General features: G+C 33.1%; 1 protein-coding gene and 1 pseudogene across 5 annotated transcripts; both read right to left on the bottom strand.

Annotated features, from left to right (window-relative positions):
- Positions 1-523: 523 nt before the first annotated feature.
- Positions 524-7127, bottom strand: LOC149513556 (uncharacterized). 4 transcript variants are annotated; one of them, XM_089748857.1, is made up of 6 exons: positions 3182-4755; positions 2680-2764; positions 1876-2190; positions 1334-1445; positions 1027-1109; positions 524-898 (listed from the first exon to the last, which is right to left on the bottom strand). In XM_089748857.1, exons 1-2 carry the CDS (start codon positions 4463-4465, stop codon positions 2759-2761), a joined length of 1290 nt encoding a protein of 429 aa, XP_089604983.1. In that variant the 5' UTR covers positions 4466-4755; the 3' UTR covers positions 524-898; positions 1027-1109; positions 1334-1445; positions 1876-2190; positions 2680-2758. The 4 variants fall into 4 exon arrangements, with proteins under 4 accessions (XP_089604983.1, XP_089604982.1, XP_089604981.1 ...); XM_089748856.1 differs by lacking the exon at positions 1027-1109; XM_089748855.1 differs by having other exon boundaries at positions 524-1109.
- Positions 4784-8663, bottom strand: LOC149513557 (putative disease resistance RPP13-like protein 1; annotated as a pseudogene). Its single transcript, XR_016330469.1, has 2 exons — positions 8142-8663; positions 4784-7367 (listed from the first exon to the last, which is right to left on the bottom strand). The product of XR_016330469.1 is annotated as a putative disease resistance RPP13-like protein 1 (transcript).
- Positions 8664-23961: the final 15298 nt, after the last annotated feature.

A 23961-nucleotide genomic window follows, 5' to 3' on the forward strand; every position in this document is an offset into this window, starting at 1 on the left:
CCAAGTTTTTATATTAATTAAGTTTTATTCATTTAATTTTAAAAAGTAAATAAAAAGGAGGAAAATCGAAATAAAAAATTGGTGGCAGTGATGTGATGCTGCCGTGAATGGCACCATCCGAAGAGAGCGGCTGGCTGTCGATTTCATGCTGCCAGCCTCCCCCTGCAGCTTCACTCTTCCCTCCCGTGATCACCTTGTTCAGGGTCATGGTGGCTAATCCACCATCCTAAGCAACCAAATTAAAGCTTAACAGGAAAATCAAAATTTTTAATTAAAGTGGAAGTTTGAAAACCAAGAACGCAGAAGATAGGATAGCAAAAATTATGTAATTTATGAAATTCAAATAAAAGATCAAATATTTAAATTTGATATTTTAAAATTTTTAAAATTATTGAGCATGATACATGCTAGAATTGTGATCCACTGTAGCCAGTTGACAAATACTGATATCCCGCCTTAAGATTTGCAGTTTTTTGAACATAGCAATAATTATGAGTCGCATAAAAAATTCAAGCTACAAAAATTGCCTAAAATAAGCTGTGATGTTTTTTGCATTCATTTTGAAGGAAGTACAATGCAAGGTTTGCATAATTTATGAGACAATATTTGGAGTAACATGCTGATTCAGTTTAGACTCCTTAAAGAAACACAGGCCTTTTTCTCAGGCTCGTTTCACATGAAGAAGTTGACCTGAAATTCTGCAGAATAAATTGAGCATAGTTATTTATACGCTTCTGCAGAATAAATGGATGCTTGAGTTGTGTTCTTTTATGTCAAGACATAGGACATCCCCCTGATTTGATGATTGAAATGAGCTCCTCAAACCAATACTTGTGCTTAGCAGCTGGAACACTTTGCCTCGATCAACGTAGATGTTTCTTTACGCCGACCCAGAATGCTTATAAAGATCAAAGAAGCATATAAAAATGTTTAGTGCCTACTATAAATAGTTAAAATTCATACATAAAGGCAAACAGTTCTCAAAGCAAGTATAAAAGAAAACCACATGAAGCTCTGTTGCTTTACATTGTTATCATATAACCTCAGGTTCGTCAAAAGCTCAATCCAGGCAAAGATTTTCATTTGTGGCTCCAACAAACTGAAAGAAACTATCATCGGAAAAAACAAAGACTTTTGATCAATGTTTTATGGATCCGATATGTTATGTCATCAATATGAAGAATTGTGCTAGAGTGGAATGAAACTTCTAAACATTATTGCACAACAGAATAATATTACAAAGAATTTTAACACTGTTACATTTCGAATATCAATTTTGCATTTGTAGAAGGCCCTAGCTCAGCCAAATTTACCTGCTTGATGCAGTTCTTACCCTATCTTATCATTTATGTTTGCACCGCTGACACAGAAAAGATTTCTGTTGTAGGAAAGGAGCTGCTGCCCTAAGAACTTCGAAACCACCAATGAATTGAAGTTATTTCGTCCTGTCAGACAAGTTCCACAACATTAGATTTTTGTTTTGAAGCATTTGGAATAAAAATGGCAGTACCAAAAAGGGGAGAAAAAAAAAGGAGAGAAAGGAATCCTAACAAGGCTGGAAATTTTCATTATGCTAAGTACTATGATTTCTTATAATATATGGTTTCTGATCATAAACAAGGAACCGATATACTCAAAGAGTATGATATATGGGCTATGGATGGTGGAACACGATTCACGGGTATGGAATGTTCAAGGCACTTATTGCTAGTTCTGGAAGAGCACCTTATTCAGTTTAAAAGACAAAATTATGGTAAATTAAACATAAAATATAAAAGATTTTCCTTCACTATAAAAGAAGAACCTTTCAAAATGATTTCAGAACCCTGGAAATTACTAATTTTTTTGGCAGTCTGTGTATAGTTGTAACATTACCACTTTCATAGGAAACAATGTTTCCCTTGGGGGAATTTTGGCGCCACTGACACTGTCCTCACTCCCAAGTCGGGCAATAAATCTTTAATATCTCATCATTTAAAAGAAATTGAGTTCTCAATGGGTTTGACGCAGAGATTTTGGTATTGACTCATTCAGGCTGCCATATGGTCAATTTGACAGCAGTGAAGGCAATGCATGCTTCAGCTAAGTAAACAGCATTCTTCTTTTTCAGGTCTTTCCATCCGCTTTTGCAAACCACTTTGTGTGCTCCTAAGAAGGCACTACTCACTAGCCTCTGCAAGTTCCAACTCACTGAAACCAAAATTAGATATCAAATTAATCTTCAAGCATATAAGAAGATAACAAACATTTAATAATTGAAACTATTCTTGAATGATTATGCCAAAAAAAAAAAAATCAGAAGTCAATGAAACAAAATGATTAATAGATATAAACATTTAACATATCTGTTCTGTTCTTGAAATTGTCCTATAGGGAATTTTTACCAGAAGACTGAAAGAAATATGTTTCATAGACTACAAAAAAGAATTTTCTAAAGTTTTCTAACTTTTAGTAAACAATCCAATGCCATAGTTACTCAGTCTTTTTTGTGACCAATCACAGGTATGGCAGAAAGGAAGTACACATAAAGAAAAGCCAAAGACATGAGTATATCATGAATGAGTCATTAACACAAGAAAAAAAAATATATAGAAATCAACTATAAGACCTACTCATTCTGAAACTATTCCTAAATTTTCTTTTAAAATGGTAGCAAAACATTGAATCCATGCATCAAACCTCGAGAGAACCATCTGCAAGTTCCAATAACTTCTAAATTAAACCATTATACTCCATGATGGAAGGAAGAACTTCTTTCTCAATTCTGCAAATATAGATTACACTACAATCAAAAGTTTTGCATAAAAGAGATTCACTCGTTTCTAACAAATGAGCTTCAAAAATACCTGTCCCCAATTTAATAACCAGGATTTTATCAATAGTTAAACTTAAAAGGTTAAAGTCTGAATTTGATTCCTTTACCACCTCAATCCTATCGGTTTAGTCCAACTTCAATTTTAATGAATTTAGTCCATTTAGTTTTATTAAACATAGATTTTTTATACATACTTCATTTCATTGTAAAACAAAAAGCTATGTGTGTAATGGATTGAACTAGTGAACATTCTATTATGAAATAAAAAAAATAATAATCAAGAATATAAATCACTTGAGCACTTGATTTAATAGTACGTTCATGTTCTTCAAATAAGTAGCATATAATTGCAAAGTTGACATATACCTGATTTCTGGGCGTTTCTTCCGGTAACAAAATAGCAATTAGAATGCAAGGAATGTGGGCTATTTTGGGCCACTCTTGTCCTTCATCCTCCTTGCATCGTTCTCTTAGCAGTGGACAGTCAACAATATCTAGTTGCAAAAGTGAGTCAAACATCTCCTTTTCCGGAAGGAATTTGATCACGGGGCAGCTTCGGATTTCCAATGATTCAAGAAATTTGAGATTTTGAAAGCCTTTGGAGGATAGAGTTTCCAGGTTTGGAAAACCGAAGATTGTGAGGGAGGTGAGAGTGCGGGGCAGAAGCATTTCCTCACATGGGAAAGACACCACATCTAGAGAAGCACCGTTGATGGACAAATGTTTAAGGGAGGTGAGTTTGTGCAAACCCCACTCGATCACTGACTTGCAAATATTGGGTTGCCAGATTGTAAGTGAAGTGAGATTGGGAGGGAACCCCTCTTCCGGAAATGATATCACACTTGGACAATCAAATATGAGCAATTCTCGCATAGAGACGATGTTGTGGATGCATTTAGGTAAGGCATGGAGTTTTTCACACCGAGAAAGGCTAAGAAATCTGAGCTTGTTTAATTCACGAGGCAAAGATCTCAAATTATCACAACCGCAGATAATTATCGATTCAAGGGAAGAGTTCTCTTCAATTTCTTGAGCTATGGACTCTAGTGCTCTGCATCTCCTTATATCGAGGTATTTAAGCCCCATAGGTAACTTGCCCTTGGATGACAAGGATGTCAACTTTTCACAACCAAAAATGTCAACATGTTGAAGCCTAATAGGTAACTTGCCCCTTGAGGATAAAGATATCAGAGACTTACAATTTTCAATCACCAAGTGCTCTAGAAGAGGCGTGCTGTTGATGTTGTTATTTACTCCATCCAGCAAGTACTGCAAATTCTCACACTCCTTAATGGTTAAACGTCTTACGTTTGGAGGCAAGTTTCCATTTGAAATTGAAATCAATCTTGGGCATCCCTCAATTCGTAGCACCGTAAGGGATCTGTAGCTGTGTAGGCTTTCTGCTAACCTTTCTAGCCTTTCACAACAGTGTATGCTCAAATGTTCAATATGGCAAGGGATTCCTAACTGCATATGCTCTTCCTTTCCGTCCTCTGCCCCTATGGAAACAAGTCTTGAGCAATTATGAATTTCCAAATAGCGAGTAGGCCTCAAATGTGTTGAGGGTCCTTCCTGGTTCCGCCATGAAGAAATTAGCTCCTCACATCCACATATATAAAGACGTTCAGCTTTTATCAACCCTAACATCATCCCCTCCACCGGAGAAGTGAATTTTGAAATGTCTGAAAGAGAGACTCTTTCAATGAATGAGCCAGAATTTGCACAACTTGTAGACGCCACCTCTTGGCACCCATTAATTTCCAAGTCAGACAACTTTGGAAGGCTTGAGAGTGAAACTACCAACTTCTCACACTCTTGAATCACAAGTTTCTCCAATGAAGGAAGACAACTAGGTAGACTTCTCAGCTGTTGACACAAATTAATCTTTAGCTTCTTCAAGGAAGGAAGACGATTAGGTAAACTTCCTAACAACTTGGGGCAATTTGAAATGATGAGCTCATGAAGGTGTTAGAAACTCCTTACATTTTCATCAACTTCACAGGGATCCCATTCCTCCCATTCTGGCATGTCCTGAAAACGTAATCTCTCTAGTGACGGAAATGCATTAATCGACAGATCCTTTCCAAAAAAATTAGCACCCACGTTTTTAACCTTACTCATCCTCTGGATAGAAAGCGATTTTAGCGACGGTAATCTTCCAACAGCTGGTAATAATGTGCAATTTGGACAGTAATACAGATCCAGAATCGATAGCTTTTCAAATGAAGGATCCCCGAACCAATTTGGGAATGTTTCACCTCCATAACATTCGATGGTAAGCCTTTCAAGCATTTTAGGAGGTTGGAGTGAATCCAAGATGTCCTTGTGAATTTCTTCTCCGGCAAAATTATAACTCCACTCTAAAGCTAAATCACAAAGGTTCGACTTATAACATAACCAAGCCACCCATGCATCTTGAGCTTTGACAACATTCTGCAATTCTGAAATAACAAGTCCACCCTTAAGATTAGACAAATTCTCCATCTCCCTTATCTTACGGCCATTGTCTTGACTGACAACAAAATTTGTCAATGTTTGGAGATTGGTTAGTTCACCGATTCCCATTGGCATCATTTTTATTGAATCTGCACCTCTAATGTCAAGATGCCTTAGGTTAATTAAAAATCTCATTTCAGAAGGAAACTCTTCAAGACGAGAACACCCCCGCAACAGCAAGGTCTCTAAATTGTAAAGCTTGCATATTGAATCCGGCAGAGTTTTGATTAGAGTGCCAGAAAAATTTAGATAACGCAGATGCACCAAATCTCCAATAATATTGGGAAACTCCGTCAGGTAGCACCCTTGTAAAGAAAACACCCTTAAGTATTTAAATTCTGGCAACAACTCACTGAGAACTTGATTAGAGATATACCTCCACCCTTCGGGCATCTTCAACAGTAGGAAGGTTCTTAAACCCTTCTTTCCGTAAAAGACTTGGAACTTTTTAATTCTGTCTTTCCTACCACCAATGTAAGATGAATGGCGAGCATGACTGGAAACGTTCAATGCCTTGTCACCCTCCACTCCGAAGCATATATCTTTGGCAACTGAATGAGCCAAATCATTAATCAGATCATGCATTATATATCGAGACTCATCCTTGTTGGATATTTCAAAAAATGACCTTTGTACAAGTTCTTGAAAGTACTCATGACCCAAATCTTCATTTTGCTTTGTAGCTTCCACTCGCAGAAAGCCTTCTGCCATCCATAATAAGACTATTTCTTCCTCGGTAAATTCATAGTCTTTGGGGAGTAAGGCACAGTAAGCAAAACATCGCTTTAGATCTGCAGGAAGATGATGATAGCTTAATCGTAAAGCTGGAAATATGTTACTCCTCTCTTCTGGTAAATTCCAAATCTCACTTTTTAGTATCTCTTCCCATTTACCAATGTTTGCGCAAAAGGCCTCCAATGGTCTTAGCTGCCAAGGGCAAACCCTTGCACCTTTTCGCAATCTGTACAACAAATTCTCCCAAGTTTGGATGCCCACTAAATTCTTTTGCTCCTAATGCAAGTTGAGTTAATATAGAAATGCAATCATCATCTGACAACGTTGGCAGCTTGTAATCTGGGATAGTACCCACCATTGATGAAACAGTTTTATCACGTGTTGTCACAACAATCGTAGTTCCTACGCCAAAAGGGGATATTAGACAACTCCAATCATCATAGTTTTGAAGCCAAAAATCATCCAAAATCAGAAGTAGTTTTTCTCCACCAGCTTCTTCTCCAATTCTGTTTGAAGCTTATTCAAATCATCTCCAGCATTAGAAGATTCAGAACTAACTGATCGCAAAATTGATTTCGTTATCTCCTCCATCTTAAAGTCTTCAGAAACAAAGACCCATGCTTTGAGATCAAAATGATTATCTACACGACTATCATTGTAGACAAGCTGAGCAAGCGTTGTTTTGCCAATCCCTCCCATGCCAACGATGGGAATCACAGAAGCTCCAAAAATATTGCTATTATCACTCCCAAAAATCAATTCAAGGATTGCTTCCTTGTCTTTTTCGCGACCGCAGATTTGAGTTTCATTCACCAAGCAAGTGGTTGATCGCCATTCCAATGCTCTTTTTCGCCTCCCACCACCACTTTTAGTCAAAGCCAGGACACTTTTTTGTGCTTCTAAATTTTGAAATCTAGCAGTGATTTCTTTTATCTTGGACATCATTTCCTTATTAAATGATAAATGACTGCTGAACCTGGTAACGCAAGTATGAACGAGCTTTTGTACCTTACTGGCGCTGTGATCTTGATGTTCCCTCTTTGACTTGAGTCGCAAAGCTTCTGTAGCAAACTCATCCAATATGTCATCCGCATCGTATGCCAAGTCTTGAAGCTGGACCAACCAACTTTTCACATGCCGGTCCTTCTCTGCATCATCTAGCACTGCATGAATATTGCGCAAAGTCTTTTCCCACTTCTTGAGTTCCTCGCAAACTTCCTTCTCAGTTACAAAGTTGAGAAACTCAGAAGAGGCCAACTTACTAAACAACCCTTCAAAGAACACAGATAAAGCAGCTTCAACGACGGACATGGCTTTTGACCTGCAAAAACACAGAGATTATGTGTATAAACTTGAAACAGATGAGGGAAAAAAAGGTGGTGCATCCAAAAAGAAAGAGATGCTCAATCAGTAATTTAAGAAGGGCAATGGGTAGTAGGCTTTACTCTACGCCATTCTTATCAGATGAACTAATTTTACTATCTAACCATATATAACTTCTTTCAAAGGCCTTATCTTTATTAACCAATCCCACAATTAACCTTTCAAGCAAACCTTTGCCTTCAAACAATTCCACTTACTCTCGTCTCTTAATCTATTATCCAACCAATGAGTAACTAAAGATGACCAAGAAACAATCAAGAAAAATTTTCAATTCTAATTCCTGATCTTTTGCCTTTACTAGTAAAACATCAGTACATGACCCTATGCCTTTGAAAATAACTCTAAATCCATCAGTAGAGAGTTGTGATCCAAACAATAAATGCAATTATCATATGAGATACAACCAATTGAAAGAAAGGATTTAAGCACATATCAATAGTTGCCCCTTCACTCAAAGAACTTATAGAACAATGGAAATATGCTTTGATATAGATTAAATTTCCATTATGAAATTTGAGGATGTGGATTGTCATCTCAAACATTCAATTTGTAGAAACATTACATATTTTTTAAAGTTTGCATTTTAATGTTATAGGCAATAAATCTTGAGTTCTCTTAATTTTGTTTGCAATTGTTCAAATATAAATTCCCGCATAACTTATTTCCCAAATCAATTCTAAGCCTAAAGCCTCCAAATTTTCATTCAACGCACCTCAAGCAATTCTCTTGTCCCTCTTTGACAAACTCAATTCTAAACCTTCTCCAAAATTTTTCTTTAAATCTAGAGGAAATCTCATCATCTCTCCGATTTCGAACGTCCAAAACACCTCCCTTATCCATCGATAACCACCGAAGTAGCCTAAAACCTCACTTAAAGCTTCCAACTTATTACAAACCTCTATCTAACTTTTCACGGAAACCCGGAAGAACCTAAATCCACATCACTTGCCACATCACTAGGCATATCATCCAAACCACGTCATCTCAACCATATCATCTTTCCAAATCCAACCAAAACTCTATCTAAAAGGTCAAAGTCCAACCAAAACTCTGTCCAAAAAGTCCAATCAAATCAAAACTCTAATCAAAGAGTTTAAGTCCAACCAAAACTTAACCTTAAAAGTTATTGTTTCGCCAAAGTGCTCTAAAAGAGTCCCAACACCCAAATTTTGTTTGAAGAGTTCTTGCGAATCTAAAATTATTTTAAAATAAATTGTAAATGAAAAGGAAAAAGCATTCATGAAGCCAGAAAAAGAGAGAAGAGATTACAGTTTCAAGAGGCTTAAGAGAATTTTTCTCACGATCGCCAGTGAAGATAGATGGATCGACAGGGAAATGGTGAAATATGGAAGAATAAGTAAAGTCTCTGGCTTATGGAGGATTTGGGTGGATAAGGTAGAAAAAACAAGAGCTAAGGAAAGAAAAAGATTAGGCAAAGAAAGTAAGAGGAAGTTTGTTGCTCAAAGACTTAGATGGCGGTCTTTGGAATTTAATAAAAAGTTTTAATAAAGTTTCAACACATTAATTTGAAAGCATTATGATAAAAAAAATAATAAAATTGAAATACAGTGAAAAAATTTTAATATTGAGTTTTTCGGATTAATTAATTGATTAATTTTATCAAATTGAGCACATTTGACCTATATAATAAAATTTTTTAATTTAAATTTTTATTTAATTATTTTTAATAAAAAGTTTTACAAATTTTAAATAATTTTATCTAAATTTTTTTCAAAGACTATCAAATTATCTGACTTCTTTGATCATAATTATGGACATTTAGTGCCACCTAATGAAGAAAGTAGAATTCACAGTCGTACCAAACCTACAGTCAGAAAGAGAAAGGTGGTTTCGCGCTAACCACTTATTTATAATGACATACAACTGTGAAGATAAGAGAGAATCAATTATTTAAATATCTGATGTAAGCAATGATGTAAAAAGTTATCTTTTAAACGAAGATATTAATTTGTAATTTAATTTAATTAATTTATAAAATTATTTTTAAAAAATAATATTTATATATATTTTTAGTTCAAACTACAATTTTCTTTATACAAAAATTACTGTTTATATTTTGAATTTATACAATTAATTTTTATGGTAGAAAAAATTTAAAATAAAAGAAATTATTTTATTTTTAAGATTAAAATAAATTGTTAATTTATAAAGAAATTTACTAAATTTCTTAAATTTTTTGAATTCATTGATTGTCTATTAATAAAAGATCATGAAAATTTGAATCTAATACTTTACATTTAAATTTTACATCTTAATCATTTATATTAATTTTATTGACATTTATAGAGTTAATTTGTGTTTACATATAGCTCCAGTTGCAACAATTTCATTAAAACAGAAAAGGAAAGTCTCTGTCAACTGAATTAATTTATAATCAATTTTTAACAGCTTCTCTTTTTTAATGTATAATGTTACTTTTTTTTAATAACTTACTTTGGAGGGCAAGTCCCTTCAAACTCTTTTCCATGATCCATCTCGGGTCATAATTTTTATCTAAAATAAAAGTGAATATATAAGAATTATAATTAAAAAGTAAGAGGTGAGAAAAAAAATTAAAAATTGATTTGAATTTATTTGATTTGATTTGGATAAAATTTTTTTTATTCAGTTTGAAATAAATTTAGATATTAATTGTATTTATTAAATTTAGATTAAATTTCAAATCAGAATATAAAAAAATAAAAAAATGAATTAAATTAAATTAAATTAAATATTTTTATTAAATTTTATACATATTTTAAATTTTTTATAAAATAAAAAGAATCATTCTATATATAAATCTATTTAAATATATTAAAAATTATATTCAAATAATATATAAAAATAAAAAATTTAAATTTAAAAACTAATAAATCGAATTGAATCAATTTTAAAAAATTATTGATTTATATTCTAATTAAATTTTAAAATTTTATAATATTATATATTATTTTAAAAAAATCAAATTTAATTCGATCTTATTCATGCTTACATTACTATAAAAAAAGTTATTAAGAGAAAAAAAAAATCCTTGCTATTGCTATATATAAAATTCTCTATTTGAAATTAAAGTGCACGTCTGGCCAAATTATGAGCTGCTTTATTTATTATCCTCTAAGAAGTTTACTAAGCATAAAGTGAAATTTTTCATGTAATTTCGACCAAAAAAAATTTTTTTAAAGTAATTCTTTAATTTGTTTCCTTTAAAGAATGTCATGTGTTGTGTTTAGTCTCCTTATTTTCTGATTTTTTCTAATATTCCACTATGATAGAGTCTGATATGAAAAGTACTTGTAAACTAAACTAAGGATACTTACATTCTAATAAGTCTTTTTAGAATATCATCTTGAAATATTCAAGGATAATATTGCAAAAGATCATATTATTACTTTAAAAAAATGATATTTAATAAATTTAAAATTTAAAATTTAATATTTAAAATTTTTTTATTTTTATAGTGTCATTTCTTTAATATAAAATAAAATAATCACATTAATTGCGGATTGTTTGGAGTGTAACAACCCCATTCTAATACACTATATTTTAAAGGTATACCGTAGATCCCACTTTTGAATTTATTTTCCTGGTGGGTTTTAGATAAAGTTAGTATAATTTAATAAATAAAAGTGGAATTTCAGTCCTGGTAAAATTTTAAGATTAAGAGTTTAAATTTTGAAAAACAGGATCAAGGATTTGGTTTTTGAATGGAGGATAAATGAATCGGATGAAAGGGAATTTGATTTTCAAAACCTTTATTTAAACTAGTACCCAGCTTTATATAAATCCCAGCAATCACATAGAAAGGGACACAGAGGAAAGAAGGAAAGAAAACATGAGTGATCCGAGTAAAATTTTTTTAGAAAAGTTTTCGAGGAATTTATAGTTTAATTGGTTTTTTTGAGATTTTTTTTTGAATTTTCTGGGAATATTTTGGAAATTTCCAAAATTAGATGAATTTTCTGGTAAAATTCAAGTTTTTCGGTGACTTTTTCTACGAAAAACCAAGTTTCTGGCGATAAAACCTAAAAACCAACAAGAATTTCACCTGTGTTCTTTGCGTCTAGAGAGAGACACAGAGAAAATTGAACAGAAGAAAAAGAAAGGGGAATGAGCATTTAAGAAAAAAAAAATTTTTGCCTTTTATACCTGGACGAAAACGACGTCGTTTTGAGATGCAAAAAGCATATAGGACTCGCACGTCGCCCTAGGTCTGACCCGACCCATAGTGCATCAACCCGTTTCTCGCTTCACTCAACCTCTAGCAAGCCGTTAAGCTGAGCCATACACTGAGCCGCTCTAGTTGTGTCCTTATTTGGAGCTACGTTTCAGCTGAACCTAGCCGAGCCGTGCAAAGGTTTTATTCATTTAGTTTTATTATTTATTTGTTTATTAACATTATTATTAGTATTATTTTTGTTTATCTATTTATTGATCAAATTAAAATCGTTTATTTACTTAATTAAATATCCTTAAATTTTCAATGATTTTTAAAAAATAAAAAACTTCAAAGAAATGTTTTTGAAGAAAAGTTGAAAGTATCAATTTTTCTTGAAAATAAAGATTTCAAAAAAATATTTTTGAAGAAAAGTTGAAAGTATCAATTTTTCTCGAAAATAAAAATTTCAAAAAGGGATTTTTGAGAAAAAATTGAAAGTATCAATTTTTTTTGAAAATAAAAATTTCAAAAAAATAATTTAAAGGAAAAGTTAAAAGTATCAATTTTCCTTAAAAGTAAAAATTTCAAAATATAGACACCTAATTTGATCCAGGCCCGGATCAATTGGGCTTGGCCAAAATGGGTAAGCCCAATTCGATTCCTATTTTGTATTATTTTTATTTCTTTTGTATTTTATGTATTTTATTATTTTTTTATTATTACTATGTATTAATATATATATCTTTATTTTTTTTCTTTCTGTTAATATTTCTATGTATTTTATTTATATAGTTATATATTTATTATTATATTATAATTTATTTATTATTATTATTATTATTTTATATTTTATTTATTTTTATATTTTTATTTATCTAATTATATATCTGTTATTATTTTTTTATCCTATAAATTTTTTTTATTTATCTTTTCTAATTATCTATTATTATTTTTTATTTTATTTGATTTTTATTTTGGAAGGTTGAGATTGAAGCTGAAGAATCCTACTGGGAATGGGGATTCAATCAGAAGAGTTCATATTGGATTCAAAGATTGAATTCCCGTCCAAAGAGAAATTGGGATTGATCAGAAACTCCTGATCAATCCCTATAAAAAGGATCTCTTGGAACAAAATGAAGAACACAGAACAAAAAACAGTGAGCAAAGCTATTGATTTGAGAGAAAAAGAGGCATATAGGAAGCTAATAAAAGGTTTATGAGTGTTCTGAGAGCTAGCAAAAATTTTTTGAAGATTTTTAACGATTTTTTTCTGGGAATTTCTGGAAAATTCCAGATTTCGGTTGAATTTTCTGACGAAGTTTGAATTTTTCGGCTAAAATTCTGGCCAACCTTGAAGTTTCCGGCAACTTGCCTAGTTTCCAACAAAGAATCCCCGAAATCGATGATCTTTCGGCCAACTTCTGGTGAAATTTTTCAGATTTCGATGACATTTTCTAGAATCCGACGAACATTCAACCGGAGTTCTTCAGTTTTAGAGAGAAGAGAGAGAAAAAAAAAAGAAGAGAGAGAGAGGAGAGGAGCTTTCTGAAGGACCTTAAATATCCTCTCAAAACGACATCGTTTTTGCCTTAAGTGACCAAAGGATCCGCGCGTTTTGTCGAAATCTGACCTGACCCGGGCGTCGACCCGAAATCCGACCCGTGCGTTGTCTGCCCTCCTCCGAGCTGAGCCGAACCGCGCTCCAAAGCCGCTTCTTCGAGCTGTTTTTTCTTCCTTAAGTCGAGCCAAGCTGATAAGCGAGCCGCTCCAGGTTTTATTTATTTATTTATTTATTTTATTTTATTTATTAGATTAGATTTATTTAATATTTTTTATCTTTATCTTATTTTTATTTTTTTTTTACTTTTCTTTATTTTTTTTATTTTCACTTTTATTTTGTTCTATTTCCTTTAAATAAAAAAATCAAAAAATATTTTTTGGAGAAAAGTTGAAAGTATCAATTTTTCCTTGAAAATAAATTTTCAAAAAAAATATTTTGAAGAAAAGTTGAAAGTATCAATTTTCCTTAGAAATAAATTTTTAAAAAATATTTTTGGGGAAAAGTTGAAAGTATCAATTTTTCCTACACAAGAACAATCATTCTTTCCTTCTTTTCTATTTTGATTTTGATTTTTCTTTAAATAATCCGACGATGGAGTCTCTGCAAGTGAAATAGTAGTTTTTCTTGCATACTCTTGAGGTGAGAGGATTTTCTCAATTTTCTGCTAAAAGTATTAGAGTCAATTGAGAATAATTTTCAATAATTAATTACTTGGTAAAATTTTAAGGCTTATTGGATAACACAAAATTATACTGGTACCATCTTTTGATGGGCGTTATGAGGGTGCTATAACCTTCCTCACACGTAACCGAATTTCTGAATCCTGTTCTGGTTAGCAGACCTGAATCTATTCTTTTAGGGACCCTTAAACTTAGGTGTCCCCTGAAAGGACAGATTCTTTAGGTGGCCAATCACACCTAGATAAAAAAGATTGGTGGCGACTCCCTTAAGTCAATGTCTAGGGATAGATCTCCAGATCTAGACGTTATGATAGCTTGGCGACTCCACTGGGGACTTTGAGAGTCAGGCCAGCAAATAATTTGTGTTATCCAAAAGCCTAATAAAATTAAACCCTTTTGTATATATGTATTATTATTCATTCATGTTTATTTACTTTATTGATTATGTCATTCATGTGCATGTGCATAACATGAGCTCTATACCCGAGCTCCGTCCCTCTAGGAGGGAGTAAAGTACCTATTGCTTTCGTGAGGTCTAATGCCTCCGCAGTGACTAGCGAAATACTCTCACTCAAATTGAACCTTTTTCGCTTGTAGCCTGTAATGGGTGAGGATTAGGGTGCCTTACTAGTCTGTGATGGACAAGGATGTAAGGAACAATTTGAGGACCTTTAGACTTTGACCCTTAAAACCACATATAGTGAACCTTAAGAGTGCCTAACCCATAGATAGAGCCATCACTTCCCTGATAGAATTAACCAAAAGCATAAGATTCATCCCTTTTACTTTGTGTGATGTTTAAATTTATTTAGTTATTTATTCTTTTTTTGGGTATACTAACCTTTTTTTTTTCTTTTGCATTGGTTCATGCGCATATCATAAAGTTGCATAAAGAAAATTTGCCTGAAAAATGATCTTCAACAATTTTTTTCATAGACACCAATAAACGCTTAGTTTGCTTTTCATCAATATTAGCACCCTGTGGGACACCTAATGAAGTAAGGGTCATGTCAAAAAAGACTCAACTGAAGATGGGAGATTGCTTGCCAATTGGGTATGAGTCTATTCTGTCTCAAGAAACATATATCCTCCTCAAACAGAATAATTTAGAAGATTTGGTTGATATCTGGAAAAAGATGAGTTCGTCAAGACAAGAACAGTTTTGTCAGAAACATGGGCATATAGCACACCTTCTAGCAGTGATTGTTGATGATCAACTAATCAAAGCTGCATCACAATTCTGGGATCTTGCATACAAATGTTTCATCTTTAATGAAGCTGATATGACTCCCACCATAGAAGAATATTCGGTCTTGGTAGGTTTGCATCTCAAGACTCCTGACAAGATATATGTCAAAAAGCATAAGTCAAGATTTCGTAAAAGTCTGGCTCAACTCATGAGGATAGACAAAGAAGTTGTGGATTTTTATACAAAGAAGAAATAAGAACAGGTTTGCCTACCTTGAAAGTTCTTTCATGAGTTTCTGATGCAACACGTCAATAAAGAACGGGGGTTAGACATATTTACCTTGGCTATATACGGACTGGTAATCTTTCCAAAGGTTTTGGGACATATTGAGATAGCGGTGGTTGATTTCTTCGAAAGTGTGATCAATGGCTGTAATCCTTCAACGGTGATATTAGCAGAGACTATCAGATCTTTGAGTTATTATCGTCGGAATGGAGGGCACTTCATAAGATGTATACAGTTATTATACTGATAGATGAAAAGTCATTTTGAACAAAAAAATAGCACTTTCTCAAAGCTTTACATCCGTAATCGTTTTCCAATCAAGGAATTCTACGAAAGTGGATAGTCAAAGCGGAAGTCTAAACAATAATGGATAACTTTCTTACAAAAATTAAAAAGTACCAGGGTGAGATGGTTGGCCCCATAGATGAATTGTGAGCCTATGTTATACCAATGTGGGGATAGTACAGTGACGAATTATGCACCACTCCTAGTGAGAAGGCAATTGGGGGAAGAACAGTTCATTCCTATGACTTATGGGCTTCATCAGTTAGATTTCTCTTACAGTGAGCCTAAAGCATTTCAGAGGATGAATGAAATGATCAAAGCATGAAAAAATCTCCAAAGAGTGAGTCCTGGACCATTCACTGAAAAAGTCACCCCAGGTTATTTGGTTTGGAGAGCAAAAAGAAGATGAGAAATGGTATTCACTTATGAAATCTCTCAACCATCAACAGAAGAAAAGCTTGAAGAGACACCATCAGAGTTAGAGCTGGCAACAAAAGAATTTGAGTTTGAAAAGATCAAGTTAAAGAAAGAGATTCAGGAACTTCAAGAAAAAAAAGCCCAGTGGAAAGATAGAGCTGAAAGTTATGAAGTTAAAGTTCATAAGATTGCTAGAGAACGTGATACAGCTACTGAAGATCTAGCAAAGTTACACCAGGAGCATAAAAGGCTATGTGTGAGAGAAAGAGCCAAAGGGATAACCATTACCGAGCTGACTGAGAAAAATACAAGATTGAAACAAGAGTATGCTGAGTTGGAAGAAGAAAGTACTGAAGCACAGGCAAAAATTAACATGCTAAACAGTTATTTGAACGGGCTAAGTCAAAGGTTGAAAGAACAAGGAGACCACATCACTGTATTGGTTAGAGAACACAGAGAATTATCATACCAAGTTTGGTATGGTAAAAGAGAGAACCTAGGAAGACAGAAATACATTGAGCACTTAACAACCCAAATTCATAAAGGGGTGCATAAGGCAAGAGAGATGGTGGAAGAGGCTGAGGCATTAAAACAAGTAGTGGCCCCAGTAGGAGAACATGGACAGCATCTGTTAAATTTCATTGAAGAAGCCAAGGCCCAGTATGAACAGATCAAACAATTTTATAGCTATAATTCTAGGATGATAAACTCAATGTAGATCAAAATTTTTTTGGAATAAATAAAATTTTTTAGTTGAATATTATTTTAAGGTAAATGTTCTCTGCATACATGCATTTTTCATTCATTGCATTCTCATTCATTACACTTTAACCATGTGATGATCATACAAATTTACTAATTCTAAGATATGGTACTCAAGGTTCCAGAATAGCTTCATCTAGCGAAAACCCTGTCCATCGATTCAACATAAGATCCAAAACAAGGTAAATAGAGCAAAAAAATTTCCATAGATTTGAAAAGATAGAAAAAGCACAAGAGAAGATTGAAAGTGAGCTAAGCAAGATTCTGGAAGCTCTTAATAACATGAATAAAAGAAAAGGGGTTGAAGGAAATACAAGTCAGCAAGAAGTGGTTGATCCTTTGTACCCTTCAAGTTTTGGCCCACCTCAAGCCCAGTCTGCCCAAGAGGTCCCGCCACAACACTTCGCATATCCAACATATCCTGAAATGCCATCAGCTTTCAATCTAGGGTAGTATAATAGCTATATAAATCCTATCTTCACTGAAAAGGCAACAGAACCAATTCCTGATCTAGATGATTTAAAAGAGAAAAAAAAAGAAAAGATGAGAGTGAAGGTTGAAAAAAGTTCTAAGATTAGTATGCTAGAGCAAAGGCTAAGGGCCGTTAAAGGATTTAGCTTTTATGGGTCAGTTGATGCTGCTGGGCTCTGCCTAGTTCCTGATGTGGTTATCCCTCATAAGTTTAAAGTACCAAAATTTGAAAAAATGATGGTACAAAGTGCCCCAAAACCCACATCACCATGTATTACAGGAAGATGGCAGTTCATACACATGATGAAAAACTCTTGATGCATGTTTTTCAAGACAGTCTTACTGGCTCTGCGGCCAGATGGTATGTTCAGTTGGATAGAACCCACATTCGCTCTTGGAGCGATATAGCACATGACTTCATCGATCAGTATCGACATATTATCGATTTGGCCCCTGATCGTTTATCTTTATAGAATCTGAAAAAAAAGGTAAACGAGTCTTTTAAAGAGTATGCCCAGAGGTGGAGAGATGTTGCTTCTCAAGTACAACCTCCTTTGACTGAGAAAAAAACTACAGTGTTATTTGTCAGCACTTTGAAGTCTCTTTATTATGAAAAGATGATAGGGAATGCAATAAAAAATTTCGCTGACATGGTAATCTCTGGAGAAATTATTGAAAGTGCCATAAAAAATGACAAGTTAAAAAGAGGAAAAACCAAGAAGACATCAGAAAAGAAAGAAGCTCAAGCTCAAGCTGTGAGCTTTGATAGACAACAATTCAGGGGTTATCAACCCTATCCATCCTAAGGTTATTCTCCATACTATCTTGCTGTGAATAATGCCTCATCCTACCCATACCAGCTAGCTCCACAACCACCTTATTCATCTACACGTCAATCAATTTTTAGCCCCCAAGATCTTACATACAGCCTTAACATTCAAGCTTCTGCAAGAACCCAAATTCGCCCTATTAACCCAGCAAATGGTTCACGAGAACAACGAACTACTCGAAAAAAAACTTGTATTTGATCTAATCCTTATGACTTATACAGAGTTATATCGAGAACTCTATAATAGCCATTTGATTGCCTCCGGCCATGTGGAGCCACTTAAACTACCCTACCTAAAGTGGTATGATCGTACAGCCCACTGCGACTATCACTATGGAATTACTGGCCATTCTACTAAAAATTGCACTGCTTTAAAGTATAAGGTACAATGGTTGATCAATGATGGAATGGTAAGTTTTGATCAAGAAAAAGCAACAACATCTAATGTTAGCGCTCTGAGTGAAAGTCAAGAACAGAAAGGGTCTGGAGAGTCACAATGAATTGAGGGGCAAGATGTCAATAGAGATTCTTCACCTGATCGCATAGGGAGACAATTTTAAAAAATGGAGATAAGGCTGGTAGAAGGTTTCTTCTGTCATTTTAGGATTTTTTTTCAAATAATGTTAGATTTCTTTTTGCAATATGACTTCACTTGTTATCATTTTAATAAAGGCAAGTCAATGCATTTCATTACATTTTTCTATTTCACTTGACCATTACTCCATGCTTCGTTACCTTTCATAACTTTACATTCCCATTCTTAAATTTCAGATGATGAATATTTAGACAATGATAACAATAATTCTGAGATTTAATTTTGAGAACTCATCTATATTAATATGAGAAGATGATTTGAACAAAAATAAGCTGTTACCGGAGGTGAAATAGATATGTCTTGAAGATATGTAACCTTTTTTACAGATTTATGAGCTTTGTTCAATAGATGATGTTCAAGAAAGGTATTCACAATTGAGATGAAAAATGGCCATCTTTCTTTTACCATTTGAAAAACCATTTATTGCTACCCCTTTGAGCCTATTATGATTTTTTTTCTGAAGAACCCTAACCAAGGATCACCCTTTACACTGGGGGACAATTTTTGAAAAAAAAATTTTTTTCACAAAAGGTCTCAAAAATAAAAAAAAATAAAAAAGAAAAAAAAATAAAATAAATGCCACACATGACTTAGGGCAAAGTAATGAGAATCCTGTGTGTGAAGAAAAAAAAAAGTAGTGAAACGATGTGGGGCAAAATGCCAAGTTGTATCAAATGATCCTTTGGTTTTGAACCTTTTTAATACATGTTTGAGCCTATTATATCTATTTTTTTTATGACCCTTCACCTTGGCCTACATTACAATCTTGAAAAGTCCATTTGGATCAAGTGTGAATACTCAACTTGAATGATCATATGTTGAGCGAAGGCATGCTCATGATGAAGTAATGGAATCATGCTACATTACTATAAAGTTTGATGTATGAAGGATATCAACAATAGATGAAAAATAAGAAAAAAAAAGAAGATGATGAAAAAAAGAAAAAAAAGAAAGAAAGAAGAAAAAATGAAAAAATGAAAAAAGAGATTCAAATTGAAAACCTGAAAATGTGATTTTGGTAGAAAAAGATCCAGGTCAAATGGCTCACATGAATGAAAGATCAAAGACATCTAAAGATTCCTTAAAGACTGGGGCAAAGTTCGCCAAGCTCAAGATGACTTCAACAGTAAATGGAATGAGTTTTTGAAAAAGAATCCTAGATTAATGTTAAGAATTGTCTGAATATTCATCATTTGGACATACCATTCATCCCAATGACATGTATCCAATTTATTTCGTTTCCCATTTATTTTGTACCAAAATAGATCTTCATTGATTATCTTTACCATAATTCACCTTGTGTTCTCTTATTGTTTCACCCCTAGAATGAATTGAGAAAATGCTTGATTGCATTGTATTTGTCAGGATTTGAAATGATAATGAATGAATGAATATGTGTTTAAAAGAGTCTTGTATTCATTTGAAAAGAAATCTAAGATGATGGTGGAGACAAAATGAAGAAATGGTAGAGACCTAAAAGAGATGATTTGGAAGGATATATGATGTGACCAAATAGAGAATATGATGGGGCAAATTTTGAAAAGTGGTATAACCAAGTGATGAGTACAATGATGAATTGGTCGATATGATTTGCAAGTTATGATTGAATGATGAGAACAATCAGTGGATAAAGTTTGTTTTGGAATGGTTAATGCTGAGACACCTATGAGTAATGACCCAGTGATAGTGGATGGAACTTATTTTGAAATTTGTTAGTGCTGAAAAATTCATTGAATGATGGTCAAGTGATGATCGATTGATGAAGCTTATTCCAAAGTATTGAGAAACTGAACAAGGAAGAATGTGAGTGGAAAAAAAATAATTAAGAGCTACACTGGTTCGATCTTAGAAGAGCAGTGTAATTGGATCTCTGAAGAATCAAAAGGCTTGATGCCCAAGAGAAAGCTTGAGAAACTTGAGTACCATACATTGAACAGGAATTAATTGGCCAACATTTGCATAGCATGCATTGAAATTCATATGCATTTGCATAGCATACACTACTTTCAGAAAAGTATAGTGTACAAATTCAAGAAGCAGGGGTGTTCCAACATCCCACATAGAGAAGACAGATATGAAGATATTTTTTCAAAATTGAAAAAGAAAAAGCTTGTTAGGTAAGTTCCTAATCCTTGAAATAGGATGTCTTTTGGTATCAGGGTTGATTTATAAGACCTTTGGGCATAATCTCCTGAAATTCCTTCAAACACAACTTTCAACTCCTTTGGACATGATTGTCAAGGAGCAATTTACTTTTCCAAAGTTTCATTGCCTCTGTTTAGAGGAGCAATTTATTTTCCAAAGTCGTGGTGCCTCTGTTTAGAGGAGCAATTTACTTTTCCAAAGTCGTGGTGCCTTTGTTTAGAGGAGAAATTTACTTTTCAAAAGTCATGGTGCCTCTGTTTAGAGGAGAAATTTACTTTTTAAAAGTCGTGGTGTCTCTGTTTAGAGGAGCAATTTACTTTTCAAAAGTCATGGTGCCTCTGTTTAGAGGAGAAATTTATTTTTTAAAAGTCGTGGTGCCTCTGTTTAGAGGAGCAATTTACTTTTCAAAAGTCGTGATGCCTCTGTTTAGAGGAGTAATTTACCTTTCAAAGTCGTGGTCCCTCTGTTTAGAGGAGCAATTTACTTTTCCAAAGTTGTGGTGCCTCTGTTTAGAGAAGCAATTTATTTTTTCAAAGTTATTGAGCCTCTGTTTAGAGGAGCTTTGGTTAAAAAAAAATAAAAACAAAAACAAAAGCAAACAAAAAAAATATAAAAAAAATCAAAAAAATGAAAATGTTGAGTTGAATCTTGATTGGGTGTCTACGTCTTTGCGTAATTTTTGTTTCACAGAAAATGTGCAAAGAGGGGCAGCTGTAGACACCCAATTTGGTCCAGGTCCAGATCAATTGGGCCTGGCCCAAATGAGTAAGCCTAATTCGATTCCTATTTTGTATTATTTTTATTTCTTTTATATTTTATGTATTTTATTATTTATTTATTATTACTATGTATTAATATATGTATATTTTTATTTATTTAGTTATTTTCTTTCTGTTAATATTTATATGTATTTTATTTATATAGTTATATATTTATTATTATATTATAATTTATTTATTATTCTTATTATTATTTTATATTTTATTTATTTTTGTATTTTTATTTATCTAATTATATATCTGTTATTATTTTTTTATCCTATAATATTTTTTTATTTATCTTTTCTAATTATCTATTATTATTTTTTATTTTATTTGATTTTTCTTTTGGAAGGTTGAGATTGAAACTGAAGAATCCTACTGGGAATGGGGATTCAATCAGAAGAGTCCAGATTGAATTCAAAGATTGAATCCCCGTCCAAAGAGGAATTGGGATTGATCAGAAACTCCTGATCAATCCCTATAAAAGGGACCTCCTGGAACAGAATGAAGAACACAGAATAAAAAACAGTGAGCAAAGCTACTGATTTGAGAGAAAAAGAGGCGTATAGGAAGCTAAGAAAAGGTTTAGGAGTGTTCTCGGAGCTAGCAAAAATTTTTTGAAGATTTTTGGTGATTTTTTTCTGGGAATTTCTGGAAAATTCCAGATTCCGATTGAATTTTTTGACGAAGTTTGAATTTTTCAACTAAAATTCCTTCCAACTTTGAAGTTTCCGACGACCTGCCCAGTTTCCGACGAAGAATCCTAGAAACCGGTGATCTTTCGACTAACTTCTGACGAACTTCCGATAAAATTTTCCAAATTCTGGTGACATTTTTCAGAATCTGGTGAACATTCAACCGGAGTTCTTCAGCTTTTAGAGAGAAGGGAGAGAAAAAGGAAAGAAGAGAGAGAGATGAAAGGAGCTTTCTGTCAAAAAACAGAGGGAAGAACCTTAAATACCCTCTCAAAACGACGTCTTTTTGGCCTTAAGTGACCAGAGAATCCGCACGTTTTGTCGAAATCCGACCCGACCCGGGCATCGACCCGTTATCTGACTCGCGTGTATCTGCCCCCCTCCGAGCTGAGTTGAGCCGAGTCGCGCTCCAAAGCTGCTTCTTCGAGCCGTTTTTTCTTCCTTGAGCCGAGCCGAGCCGATAGTCGAGCCGTTCCAGGTTTTTTATTTATTTATTTATTTGTTTTATTTATTTATTTATTATATTAGATTTATTTAATATTTTTATCTTTATCTTATTTTTATTTTTTTTTTACTTTTCTTTATTTTTTTTATTTTCACTTTTATTTTGTTCTATTTCCTTTAAATAAAAAAATCAAAAAATATTTTTTGGGAAAAAGTTGAAAGTATCAATTTTTCCTTAAAAATAAATTTTCAAAAAAAGATTTTTGAGAAAAAGTTGAAAGTATCAATTTTCCTTGGAAATCAAAGTTCCAAAAAAAAATATTTTTGAGGAAAAGTTGAAAGTATCAGTTTTCCTTAAAAAAAATAAAATTCCAAAAAAATATTTTTGGGAAAAAGTTGAAAGTATCAATTTTCCTTAAAAAAAATAAAATTCCAAAAAAATATTTTTGGGGAAAAGTTGAAAGTATCAATTTTCCTTGAAAATCAAAATTTTCGAAAAATATTTTTAGGGAAAAGTTGAAAGTATCAATTTTCTTTAAAAAATAAATTTTCAAAAAAGGATTTTTGAGAAAAAGTTAAAAGTGTCAATTTTCCTTGGAAATCAAAGTTTCAAAAAAAAATATTTTGAGAAAAAGTTGAAAGTATCAATTTTCCTTAGAAATAAATTTTCAAAAAATATTTTTGGGGAAAAGTTGAAAGTATCAATTTTTCCTACACAAGAACAATAATTCTTTCCTTCTTTTCTATTTTGATTTTGATTTTGATTTTTCTTTAAATAATCCGACGATGGAGCCTCTGCAAGTGAAACAGTAGTTTTTCTTGCATACTCTTAAGGTGAGGGGATTTTTTCAATTTTCTGCTAAAAGTATTAGAGTCAATTGAGAATAATTTTTAACAATTAATTACTTGGTAAAATTTTAAGGCTTATTGGATAACACCAAATTATGCTGGTACCATCTTTTGATGGGTGTTGTGAGGGTGCTATAACCTTCCTCACACGTAACCGAACTCTCGAACCATGTTCTGGTTATCAGACCTGAACCTAATCTTTTAGGGACCCTTAAACTTAGGTGTCCCCTGAAAGGACATATTCTTTAGGTGGCTAATCGCACCTAGATAAAAAAGATTAGTAGCGACTCCCTTAAGTCAATGTCTAGCGATAGATCCCCGGATCTAGACGTTATGACAAAAAATATATATTTTTGAGGGAAAGTTAAGAGTATCAATTTTTTTTTTTAAAATAAAACTTTCAAGAAA

This window comes from Durio zibethinus, chromosome 19 (assembly GCF_047325235.1).
Source record: "Durio zibethinus cultivar Kanyao isolate XHJ-2024 chromosome 19, ASM4732523v1, whole genome shotgun sequence".
NCBI classification, from domain to species: Eukaryota; Viridiplantae; Streptophyta; class Magnoliopsida; order Malvales; family Malvaceae; genus Durio; species Durio zibethinus.

Coding starts and splice junctions, on each gene's coding strand:
- LOC149513556 (XM_089748856.1), bottom strand. CDS start 4,465: ATGATGTTAGGGTTGATAAAAGCTGAACGTCTTTATATATGTGGATGT.